This window comes from Tupaia chinensis, unplaced genomic scaffold (assembly GCF_000334495.1).
Source record: "Tupaia chinensis unplaced genomic scaffold, TupChi_1.0 Scaffold143422_1, whole genome shotgun sequence".
Classification (NCBI taxonomy): domain Eukaryota; kingdom Metazoa; phylum Chordata; class Mammalia; order Scandentia; family Tupaiidae; genus Tupaia; species Tupaia belangeri.
Genome location: NW_006203266.1, coordinates 359,798 through 373,112, shown reverse-complemented (window position 1 = coordinate 373,112; position 13,315 = coordinate 359,798). Strand labels below are relative to the sequence as shown.

The window sequence follows — 13,315 nt, the reverse complement described above, 5'->3', positions numbered from 1 at the left end:
AATTTCTTATTCACTGGTAATTTAAAAATTGACTCAATTGGGAACAGCTGATGACATAGCGGTTACATGGCTGTATTCCCACAAGGCTGAGTGGGGTTCAAGACCTGGACCCAGTGGCTTCAAAATCACACTGAACATGTGTGTATGTGTGTCCAAGATCCTGGGAGAAGAAGGGATTGTGGCATGACCATCCCCCTGGGGGGTGATTTCTGACTTTCTCTCTCACTATTTCTGTTTTTTTTCCCTCTCTATTTCTTTTTCTCCTCAGTGAGTGCATACACCCTAAGGCAAAAACCTCTAAAAAAAGAAAGACTCATAATATATGTTTTTATGAGGTAAAACATCTTCATTTTTTATCCATCCCCTACAATTTTGTAGCATGATTTTTTTGTTTACTCATTTTTTAAAATACTAATCTGGTGGTCAGGGAAACAATAATATAGCTGACTTTTTATAAAGTAACTAATAATAAAAACATAATTAAATGAAATCTTTTTAGAGGATATGTCTACATATCCTCTAATCCTGAGATGATTTATCCTCGCATTAATTATAATGTAAAATGATAGAGAAATAATAAAACTAATGTTTACTCTTTACTAACTGAATCATAGCTAAAATGTATAGATGTTGATGAAAAAACAAATTGAATTAGTATCAGTTGAAGATAGATATTTTCTACAGAAAGTGGCATCAGTTATTGATTGAAATATATGTGTATAACAAGATATTTTTCATAAAAGATTAATTATATTTTAGAAAATTGGGACCAGTAGATGGCTTAGTGATTACAATTCTGGATTCCCACATAGTCGCCACGGTTCAAGTCCCGGACCCAGCAGCTTGGGATCTGGGATGTGTGTGCCAGCATTCCCAAAATCATGAGAGGAGAATGAAGGAGAATGCAATGTGGCTATCCTCATGGGTGATTTCTCGCTTTCTGTCTCTCTGGAGAGCACAAGTGCCCTATAGCAAAAATCTCTACAAAAAAGAAAAGAAAATGTCTGACATTTAAACATTAATAAAAGTGTTTCACTTTTGATGTATTAATGCATCTGATTCATATGAGCTTTATAAACAGCAGAAATGATAATGTAGTTTTTAGGGTTTAATGAAATAAGTGACTTATTTTGAATATGAGAAAAAAATTTAGAAAATAGTTTTATTAAGTCATGCATGACTGATGAGGAACATACAGATTTTTTTTTTTCTAAATTTTTGGTGGCACGCCTGACATTTCCTGGCAGTAAATAAGGTGAGTAGTTCAGAATAGCCAGTGTTGGACAGGGTAGCATTTTACTTTTTCAGATAACAGATTTCTGCCATAGCAATAAGACCAGAGAGATTAATGTTCCACAAAGAAGAGAAACTTCAAGAAATGACACCAATAGCTACAGGTGTATTTCACTGTGACCTGTTGCCTGTATCTGAACTTTGGTCAGAGAAACGAATATGGACTTGTTCCTAGTAGCAGTCTGCTTCTGTTGGTCAAGGACATTAAGAGAACTACTGTAATCTAGCAAAATTGATGTAAAAAAATCAGAAAATTGATGGACTTTGAACAAATGGACACTTTGAACATTAACGGCCATTGCCCAATTCCTAAGTAAGTGGAATTGGAGGCTAAAAAGTTACACAGATCCAGCAGTCTCCTTCTAAAGATAGTTGACAAATTTTGAAGATGGCTAGAACAAGAGTTTGAGAAGAGAACGTCTACATTTTGAAATGCTTACGTTGGACTCCCCCATGACTGACATGGTTCACGACTCAAACCAGGAGGATTGCTTTCTCACTTTCGCTCTCTCTCTCTCTCTGTCTCTCTCTAGTCACATTAAGAAAAATAAATAATAATTGCAATTTTTAAAATAAACATTTTAAAATATATATACATATCTCACCTGCCAATGAGAGGTATTATAGGTTGAGCTTATCTAAACATATACAGGAATTAAACCTAACTGCAATTTGAATTAAGTTATCAGCCTCATTCCTCTCTGGATATAATTGAGAACAGCAACTGACTAGAAGCATAAAATAATTTTTTTAGATGTTTGTATTTCACCCAAATCAACAAGCTAAAAGAAAAGATTATAAAATTAATAAAAGATAACAGTAATAAAATCCCAAATGATCCAGATATGGGAGTTAGAACACAGTGACCATAAATAAATTAATATTGATATGCTCAAAGGAGTAGAAAAAAATGAATAAAATGATTAGAATAGTAAAATAGTAATATATTCAATATATTTACAAATTAAGTTAATAGAAATCAACAATACAATGTTTAAATTTTAAAATGCTGTAAATATTTTAATAACAGTTACATTTACAAGCATAAATTACATAACAGATAAGTAATAAATATCTGAAAGAAAGAAAGAAAATAAGAGAAAAAAGAATAAGCTTTATATTGGTGCATAATTAAAGTTGTAATATCTATATCAATTGACAGCCGAGAAGAAGAGAAACAGCACCTTAAAAAATGGCACATATATAGTCTTATCATATCTTTAAGTCAGACACACATGCACTGCTAAGCTGGGCATTCTGTACATCTTTCAGTGAAGGTGTCTTAAGAATTGGGTCCTTATCTAGAGTCTCCAATAAGAATGGGTCCACTGCCAAAATTTCTGAGGTTGCTGGCAGAATCACATTTTGCTATAGTTACAGAATCCATGGAAGTATGTTATTTCAGTGCCAGCAATGGAGAGAAAAAACGATGGAGCAAGTTAGCAACAACTGTTTTGATGATGTAATCTAATCATGAGAGTGACATTGTTGCCATATTGCATTGGTCATATGCAAGTTATTCCCAGCCCATGAGGGAGCAATAATGCAAGGTCATGAACATCAAGAGCCAGGAATTATGGTGACTCCCTGAAAGTATACCTGCTATACTTTCAAAAGCGATGTTTTCCTAAAATAATGATAGTAAAATAATAATAAATGTATGTGAAGACAAGTGAACATAATAATTATAAAACAGTACAAAAAAGGAATAAAATCTATTAATTTTTGGATGAAAATTGTGCCCTTCATTGAAAGTTTGCCTAAAATAAGACAATCAGCCTAAGTAGCCCATTTTGTTTTCATTTCTTTTTTTAAGAGTTATTTATTTAGTTTTACTTATCATCACAATTTTTGTCTTTTAATTTGACCAGAGAGAGTAAGAGAAGGAGAGAGGGAAAGCGACAAAGCAAAACACCAGGTCAGGGACTCAAACTGTGGTTGACCACAGCGCCCTAACCAACACACCACCTGCCAACCCATTTTATTTGATTTCTATAGATTCATCTGCTATATAAAATCCAGAAAAATAAAAACACAGAATTTTAAGGAGGAAAATCTAAATTAAAAAAAATATTGTAAGAAAAACACAAAATATTACAATGTAGCTATTTAGGAGTTGTCTAGTAGTAAAAATTAGACTATTATAATAAAATAGTATATAAATTTTACATACTTTATTTTCTAATGAAACTGAGCAGGGACCCTCTAAAAGGGCTTGGCACTCTGTTTCCCCAGTGTGTTGAGAAAAAAGTGGAAATTCCCTGCACTGAAAATTAATAGGAACTGAAGTAAAAGTACAGGCACTTTCTCACTTAACAACTGAGTTTCATTCTTATGATCAAGTCCGTAAGTGAATTGGACAACAAGGGAGCTGCTTAAGGCAGACATCTTGTGGTGTGTTTCAGTGGCACAGGATGTGTACTGTTCCACAGATATCACAATACACCACACTAGAGTACTGTATTTCTAGCCATACAGAAAGCACATGATAAACACCAGGAAGTCACAAGACACAGCAGAAAACTATTATATAAATATGGCATAATTGTATTTGTAAATTGTAAATAAGTTTTATTTATTCTTAATACTACTGTTAGTGTACAATCAAGTACAAACTTACAAATAAATATGAAGTCTTTCATGACTGCAAAAGCTTCATGTGGTGGATAATAACCAACCTGAGGAAGGAGATGAAGACTGAGAAGAGGGATTTCCCAAGACTCATATACGATGAGAAAGGGGATTTTTCCCCCACCTACCCCTCTACTGGAGCAAGAATGAGTAGTTATTAAACAGGTAGACCATTACATAGGATTAGCTGCTGCTTGGAATTGGAGGTCCATTTAAGTTTTAATAGCCAAATAAGTTTCAGAATCCAGTTTGGTTACCTCTATAGCATATCAGAAAGTAATCATTTGAAAGTCTATTTTATATTATCTTAAACAAAACTACTTTCAAATTGTAAAGTATTGACAGATGTGGTCTATCATCCCTTTTGTTCCCAAACTCGGTGTAAAATTGTGTGCATTATTATAATGAACCAACGTGGATTCTTCCCAAAGAATTTGTAAACTACATTCCTCTCGGCCTTTCTTTTGGTTATAAAAATTAATTTTTCAAATGCAGGAATTAGGAAATAATTAATACAAGGTTTAAATAAACAGTATGACTATTGGCCATGATTCAGGGCCATACAAGAGTCTAAAATATATCCTGCATGAAGGAAAAGATAAGATTGTAACTCAAATTAAGATGTTTTGCAAGATGCAAATTGCTAGATAGGAGCACACAGACCCAAGACTGAATGATGCCAGAAACCTGATAATTGCCTCTCCTGGAATAGAAATTGAGTGCCTAAGCCATCACGTGGTGGATAATAACCAACCTGAGGAAGGAGATGAAGACTGAGAAGAGGGATTTCCCAAGACTCATATACGATGAGAAAGGGGATTTTTCCCCCACCTACCCCTCTACTGGAGCAAGAATGAGTAGTTATTAAACAGGTAGACCATTACATAGGATTAGCTGCTGCTTGGAATTGGAGGTCCATTTAAGTTTTAATAGCCAAATAAGTTTCAGAATCCAGTTTGGTTACCTCTATAGCATATCAGAAAGTAATCATTTGAAAGTCTATTTTATATTATCTTAAACAAAACTACTTTCAAATTGTAAAGTATTGACAGATGTGGTCTATCATCCCTTTTGTTCCCAAACTCGGTGTAAAATTGTGTGCATTATTATAATGAACCAACGTGGATTCTTCCCAAAGAATTTGTAAACTACATTCCTCTCGGCCTTTCTTTTGGTTATAAAAATTAATTTTTCAAATGCAGGAATTAGGAAATAATTAATACAAGGTTTAAATAAACAGTATGACTATTGGCCATGATTCAGGGCCATACAAGAGTCTAAAATATATCCTGCATGAAGGAAAAGATAAGATTGTAACTCAAATTAAGATGTTTTGCAAGATGCAAATTGCTAGATAGGAGCACATAGACCCAAGACCGGATGATGCCAGAAACCTGATAATTGCCTCTTCTGGAATAGAAATTGAGTGCCTAAGCCCCACCAATCAAAATAGCCTGCAAGTAGATCATGTGCTTTTGAACCAATCAAGTTGATGGTGCACCTGTGGTCACTTAAGCTTAATTTTGTCTTTAAAAATGCATGCTTTGGGGACCATCAGGTGTCACAATGGTTACTTTGCTGGGCTCCCACATAGTCAACCACAGTTCAAATCCCAGACCTGGCTATTTAAAACTCACTCTGGGCATATGTGCATGCTTTCCCCAAATCCCGAGAGGACAAGGTAGAAGGGATTTTGGTGCGACCTATCACCTGGACAGTGATTTCTCATTTTTGTCTGTCTCTCTCTCTCTCTGGCGAGTGCATGAGCCCTATAGCAAAAATCTCTCTTAAAAATATCCATTTGTTAAATTTTCAAATAACTGTATTGGAATTTTTTTTAAAAAGACACTATGTAATAAAATGTCAGGATCTGGAGGCAGGCTGGAGGAATACAAACTGAGTTCACCATTTAGTAGCTGTGTGGACTGAACAGTTTACTTAGACTCTTCTACGTTCAGTATCCTCAGCTGTAAATAGACATAAATAAATGCATCTACCCCATAGGATTGATGTAAGAAATAAGAAAAAAAAAAATGCATTCATGGAGGGGGCCAGCAGGTGGCAGGAAGGTTAAGGCACTGAACTCCCACATGGCTGACCATGAGTCTCAGACCTGGGGGCTTGAAAATGATACTGGGCAAGTACATGCCATCCCCCCCCCCAGGATGATTTGTCACTTTTCCTCTTACTGTCTCTCTCTCTCTCTCTGTCTCTCTCTGGCAAGTGCACATGCCCCATGGCGAAAACAAAACAAAACAACAACAACAAAAACCAGATTCTCGGAAAACTTCAGGGAGAATGGGCCTTTTCAGCATTAGCTGCCTGCTCTCCTGCTTTGCTCAGGGCAGCAAAGCTGTACTTGCCCTCACCACACCTCAAGTCCACAGTTTGGTTAGTGGCGCAGCTGAGGAGGAGTGGACGGGCAAGCTGGATTTGACTTTGGTAACACAAATGTGAAAGAGCAACATTTCATGAGCTCTTTAGAAAATCAGCTTCACCAGTTCTATGTTTATATAATATTCTTTCCATTTTCATTGTATTTTAATGGCGTATCTATCTCCTAACTACATTTTGCCCAAAATAGATACTCAATATGCACTCAGTAGGCACTGAAATAAAACATTTGAATGATGCATTGAACATCTTTGTGGCTCTTTCATCTCGCTGTTTTAAACTTCCGCACATATTTACATGTAATTTGATCAGGTTACCTTCTTGGACATTTATTTCACATTAAAATAGAATAATGTAGACAATATGAAACTAAAAATAATTCTAAGGCTGTTATTTCCTCATTTTTTTGCATTATGTACCTCTCTCACAGTTAACATTTTGAAAAAAAAATTTAAAAAATTTTTAAAGTTACATCATTAAAATTAACTTCAGGGTGCACTCATCATTACCAACTGTCTCCTGAGACATTTTAATTTCCCACAAGAATCCCCTGTGAATATTTTGAGGAAAAAAAGTAGATAAAAACATCGGTTTTAAAGAGATCATTTTAAAAACCTATTTTTCCGTCTGGAAGATGAGAGAAAACAAAAGCAACACATCCTCCTTTAACAAGAGTGGAGTATGACAGCATGTTAGTAGATTTTCCTAGCATCCAGAGTCAGGGCTTTGTTATTTCTACAGAAATTTTGAGAAACAGGAGCTATTAAAGGTCTGCCTTCGGGTCTTGTGTTTGGGATAGTCCTTTCTTGTTTGTTTCAAGGAAGTTCTCCCCCACAGTTTTCATTCCTATGCAGGTTGCTCATCTCCTTTCCACAGTTAATGCTTTTTTATTCTGATTCATCCTTCCATCTCTATTTTTCATAGGGACCAAGAGGTACGCTTAATTAACAAGCAGAATATTCACCGTTATCCCTTCTAGTTGCCTGTTTCACTGTATTTGCCCTAATTCTCACCAGGGTTCTACCTTTTATTTTGTTTCTTTCATTCTTATTTTCCTTTTCTTTCCTTCTTTTCCTCTGTTTTTTTTCCCCCTTCTGCTTTCCCTCTCTCTATTCTGTGCTCCCTCCCCCCTTTATGAATTCCTTCCATCAATCCTTCTCTTTCACTCTTTTTTTTTTTTTATTGAGACTCTTATTTTATCAATTCATGAAAGTTTGCTTTGCTCTGAACTCTTCCTCTTTAACTAGTTGCAAACTGTACACTGTGCTGTCTATCCATTTCCACAGCCTCTTGCTTTTGGTCTATACAACAAATTAGTGCTGAAGAACGTGTTAATGATGAAAGCTTTGGTAGTACTATGTGAGTTCAGACTTTCCAACTTTTGCCATTGACTGGGACACCCAGATTTCTCACCATGTCTCCTACTCTTTCCTGGATCACTAGTTGCAGAACTTCTTGGATACTTTGTCATGGTCTGCTTGTAGCACCTTCTGGCATCAACTGGGATTATGTCACCTTCCCATGAGGAACTCCCCCGCTTCAGAATAGGTTTTCTATTGGGCTCATTACTACAGTACATTTCATCTCACTGCATATGACCAGGACCATCTAGTCGAACTCCATCTACTCATTATATAGGTAGGTCATTATGTAAGAAAATACAAGGTAGAAAACAGATAAGGTTTATAAAATGATTCAAAATAAAATATCAAATATTGAAGTCTATTAAAATAAAGAAAAATCTATTTTCTAACCCATTTATAACTTAGAGCATTTAAATTTGGTCCTTAGAAGCTGTTCTATAAAGTAATAAATCATTATTACATTTATTCAGAAGAAAATAACTTCAAAAGGTTTTTTACTTTGTAAATTCTATGCTTATTTCTTTAGGATTATATCAATTTTGTGTTGTTAGGATTATATCAATATTGTGTTGTTGGACCTGATTAGTTTGATAAATTATTAATTCTTTAATTAGCTGTTGAGTTAAGAAACCCAGCACCTCAAAGAGTGGTGCTTTGAGGGACCAGAGGTTGGTGTGGTGATTAAGGCACTGGACACTCCCACATGACTGACTGTGGTTCAAGTCCTGGACCTGGTGGCTTGCTTTCTCACTTTCCTTCTCTCTCTGTGTGTCTCTCTGGTCAACTTAAAAAAAAATAATAAATAAAATAATGAAAATGAATAAAATTAAATAAAATAATGTAAAAAAAAAAGAGTGGTGCTTTGATATGTTGAGCTCTTAGAAGCAGAATCAAGCTGTGTGTGACCTTATTTCTTCTACTCTACTGTAAAAACAAGGAGGAGCTTTCTTGAACCACTTACTGATTGAGAATTTCTTTCCAATCGAAAAGCAATTGTCTTAAAACTCATCCCTAGATCTAATCTAAGCAACCAGATACAAGGAAACTGAAAAGTCTCCCTCCACCCACAAGATCCCTACTCCTCCCAGGTCACCTCAGAATGATTATCTAAGAACCCTTACCTATGTACGACAATATTAGTTCCCATGTTGTTTTGCCACTTGTCCCCCACCTTTCTGTTACTGCTGGTCTCACTGGCTTCCAAAGAGAAGCATGTATGAACAACTGTCTAAATATCAAGCTGATGAATTCCTCTCTTTCCTCTCTGATATGAAAGGGTATTTAGACTGTAGCAAATACCTGTCCTATCTTCTGAGTTCATTTATCATATAGCTCTCCTATATACAGTAAATGTTAAAGTAAATCTGTATAACTTTTTTCTTATTAATCTTTCTATTATAAATGCTTTTCAATGAGCTCTAGAGGAAGAAGCAGTTTCTTTGTCAATAAATACGCATGACTGACAATAACTTGAACTGTGAAAAATAACTAAAACAATAAATTTTATAGAGAGTAAATAGTGATAAATAAAGACCTGATAAGGAAGGAGAAAGAAGGGGATAAGTAAATAAAAAACTACATTTATATTAGAGAAATAATTTCCAATATTCTATAGTAAAACAGTCTAACAAAATTAGCAAAGACTTATCATACTTTCAGAATAGTTAACAGAAGTTCTGTTTCTTCACAACAATAGTAATGATAAATGTTTGATGATCTAGATATGCTCATTAACCTGATTAGATCATTAATCATTTCACTCATGTGTTAAAAAATCACACCGTTCACCATAAATATGTATAGCAATTATGTATAAATAAAAAACTTCCAGATATTTTATTACCAGGAAAATAAGACATGTGGTGATAGGCATACCATTTTAAAAATAAAAAAAAATATATACTTTAAAGGTTTTTATCTAGTGTTCACTCACAAATAATAAAATTTTTAAGTAAGTCATTTAGCATGTAAATTTTTCTTATAAAGATGCATTTATTAGACCTATAAATTATCTCTATATTAAATGGCTACTTCCATTCTAAAGGGTTATTGAACACAGATTTCGTGTGTGTGTGTGTATTTGTGATTATTATATAATTTCAAAATTCAATACAATTTGGTGGCTTATCTATTATTTTATTATAGGTCTTACTTTTTTTTTAACTTAGGAGATGTGATAATATATAACCATGTACTCAGAAAATTATCTTCCCTGTTTTTATTTCTAGACCTGGAAGAAATCAACAATAATAAAAAATGAAAAATCGTACATCTGTGAAAGAGTTCATTCTTCTGGGATTAACAGATGATCCAAATCTAAATATTCTGATTTTTATATTTCTATTTTTCACATATATATTGAGTATAACTGGGAATCTGACAATTATCACCCTCACCCTGATAGATTCACACCTCAAAACGCCCATGTATTTCTTCCTTAGGAATTTTTCTTTCCTAGAAATCTCATTCACAACAGTTTCTATTCCCAGATTTCTAGTTAGCATTGTAACAGGGGATAAAACCATTTCTTACAATTCTTGCCTGGCTCAGGTGTTTTTCTTCATACTCTTTGGTGCAACTGAATTTTTCCTTTTGACGGCTATGTCCTATGATCGTTATGTGGCTATCTGTAAGCCACTGCACTACACGACAATCATGAGCAGCAGAGTCTGCATCCAGCTTGTTCTTAGTTCTTGGGTGGCTGGATTTCTCATCATCTTTCCACCTGTCATCATGGGGCTTCAGCTGGATTTCTGTGCCTCCAACATCATTGACCACTTCTGCTGTGATACCTTTCCTATGCTGCTCATCTCCTGCACAGACACAGCCTTTCTAGAGCTCCTGGGATTTGTCATGGCAGTGTTTACTCTTGTGGTAACCTTGACTTTAGTGATTCTTTCCTATGCATTAATTCTTAGGACAATCTTGAGAATCCCTTCTGCTGAGCAAAGGAAAAAGGCCTTTTCCACTTGCTCCTCACACCTGATTGTTGTCTCTATTTCTTATGGAAGCTGCATTTTCATGTATGTCAAAACATCAGCTAAAGAAGGAATGGCTTTCACCAAGGGCATAGCAGTGCTCAACACGTCTGTGGCCCCAATGCTAAATCCTTTTATTTACTCCCTGAGGAACCAACAGGTAAAACAGTCCTTTAAGAACATGGTGAAAAAATATTTCTCAAATAAAATTTAATCATAAAGAAGTTCATAGTCTCTAAAGAAAACATTTATGTAAAATAATAGTAACATTATTTTATTTCTTCATCCACTTAAATATTCAACTTATATTTTTCATTAGATTTTGTTCTCCATTTATTCCATTTTGACTTCAATTTTCCTCCTGTATATACATGTGTAGAAAAATTTCTGACCTTTTGATTGCCAATGATAGTGTATGTTTATCTAAACAATACTGGTTTAACCTTAAAACAGATGGAAATAATTCCTTCAATATTGTATATTATAAATGTTTTTTTTCCAAAAATGTGTACTTCATCCTTACTCATATTTATTTTTGATATTTCACTCTCAGAAAAGACCCTGCTCACATCTAAACCCATGTACATTTAACAACAAGCATGAGCACTTTTAGATCTCTTTCTGTCTCTTTTTCTCTCAAATCGACATACAAGTGGTTTTTCAAGCACCTTTTTCTGATTTTTCTACAAATAGATAAACAATGTCTGGGCTCAGCTTGAAATAAATCTCAAAAGCTAATTTATTTATTAGTGGAGCACTTTTGTTCCTCAATACAAAAGAAAAATCTATTTAATATATTGGATTATTGACATTTATATTATGACAAACTATAATTCTTTATTCACTGGTAACTTAAATATCGAATCATAATACATGCTTTTTTAAATAAAACATTTATTCCTTGTCTTCTCCCCATGACCCACTTGCATGCAACATTTAATATACTAATAAGAAAAACAATGGCATAACTGATACTTTAGAAAATAACTAATAATAGAAAATTTATTAAATGAAATATCTTTAGAGAAAAAATACCTAAATTTTTTCAAGATGTACTCTGAACCATACTGATGATTTATTCTTACATTAGTTATGATACAAAATTATAGAAAGATAAGTTAAATCATTTTCTTTACTCTTTATTAAAACCATAGTTAAAATGTGCAAAATTGATGAAAAAGAAAATTGAATTCATATCAGTAGAAGCTACAGAGATTTTCTACAGAAAGTGTTATCAGTAATTGATTAAGACACAAGTTAATAACAAGATTTTTTCATGGAGCATTAATTATATTTAATAAAATCCCTATCATTTAAACAATAAGACAAATGTTTCACCTTTAATGTATTAATACATCCTCTTCCATGAGCTTTAAAAATAGCAGAAAGGATAATGCACATTTTAGAATTTGATAATGGAAGCAAAACTATTATGAGTGATATGAAGAAAAAAATGTTGTGTAATAGTCCAATTAAGACATGGTACAGCAGAGTCTGCATCCAGCTTGTTCTTAGTTCTTGGGTGGCTGGATTTCTCATCATCTTTCCACCTATCATCATGGGGCTTCAGCTGGATTTCTGTGCCTCCAACATCATTGACCACTTCAGCTGTGACTCTTCTCCTCTACTAATGCTTTCCTGCTCAGACACAACATTCCTAGAACTCATGGCATTTTTCCTGGCAGTGTTCACTCTCATGGTCACCTTGACCTTAGTGATTCTTTCCTATGCATTAATTCTTAGGACAATCCTGAGAATCCCTTCTGCTGAGCAAAGGAAAAAGGCCTTTTCCACTTGCTCCTCACACCTGATTGTTGTCTCTATTTCTTATGGAAGCTGCATTTTCATGTATGTCAAAACATCAGCTAAAGAAGGAATGGCTTTCACCAAGGGCATAGCAGTGCTCAACACGTCTGTGGCCCCAATGCTAAATCCTTTTATTTACTCCCTGAGGAACCAACAGGTAAAACAGTCCTTTAAGAACATGGTGAAAAAATATTTCTCAAATAAAATTTAATCATAAAGAAGTTCATAGTCTCTAAAGAAAATATTTATGTAAAATAATAGTAACATTATTTTATTTCTTCATCCACTTAAATATTCAACTTATATTTTTCATTAGATTTTGTTCTCCATTTATTCCATTTTGACTTCAATTTTCCTCCTGTATATACATGTGTAGAAAAATTTCTGACCTTTTGATTGCCAATGATAGTGTATGTTTATCTAAACAATACTGGTTTAACCTTAAAACAGATGGAAATAATTCCTTCAATATTGTATATTATAAATGTTTTTTTTCCAAAAATGTGTACTTCATCCTTACTCATATTTATTTTTGATATTTCACTCTCAGAAAAGACCCTGCTCACATCTAAACCCATGTACATTTAACAACAAGAATAAGCACTTTTAGATCTCTTTCTGTCTCTTTTTCTCTCAAATCGACATACAAGTGGTTTTTCAAGCACCTTTTTCTGTTTTTTCTACAAATAGATAAACAATGTCTGGGCTCAGCTTGAAATAAATCTCAAAAGCTAATTTATTTATTAGTGGAGCACTTTTGTTCCTCAATACAAAAGAAAAATCTATTTAACATATTGGATTATTGACATTTATATTATGACAAACTATAATTCTTTATTCACTGGTAAC

At 33.9% G+C, this 13,315-nt stretch overlaps 2 protein-coding genes across 2 annotated transcripts; both read left to right on the top strand.

The window, feature by feature from the left end:
- Positions 1–9,938: 9,938 nt before the first annotated feature.
- Positions 9,939–10,874, top strand: LOC102484154 (olfactory receptor 6C76-like). Its single transcript, XM_006163877.1, has one exon. It carries the CDS (start codon positions 9,939–9,941, stop codon positions 10,872–10,874), a length of 936 nt encoding a protein of 311 aa, XP_006163939.1.
- A 1,179-nt stretch (positions 10,875–12,053) lies between these two features.
- Positions 12,054–12,677, top strand: LOC106733319 (olfactory receptor 6C76-like). The gene has a single exon (XM_014582267.1). The coding sequence runs from the start codon at positions 12,054–12,056 to the stop codon at positions 12,675–12,677; it is 624 nt and encodes a 207-aa protein (XP_014437753.1).
- Positions 12,678–13,315: the final 638 nt, after the last annotated feature.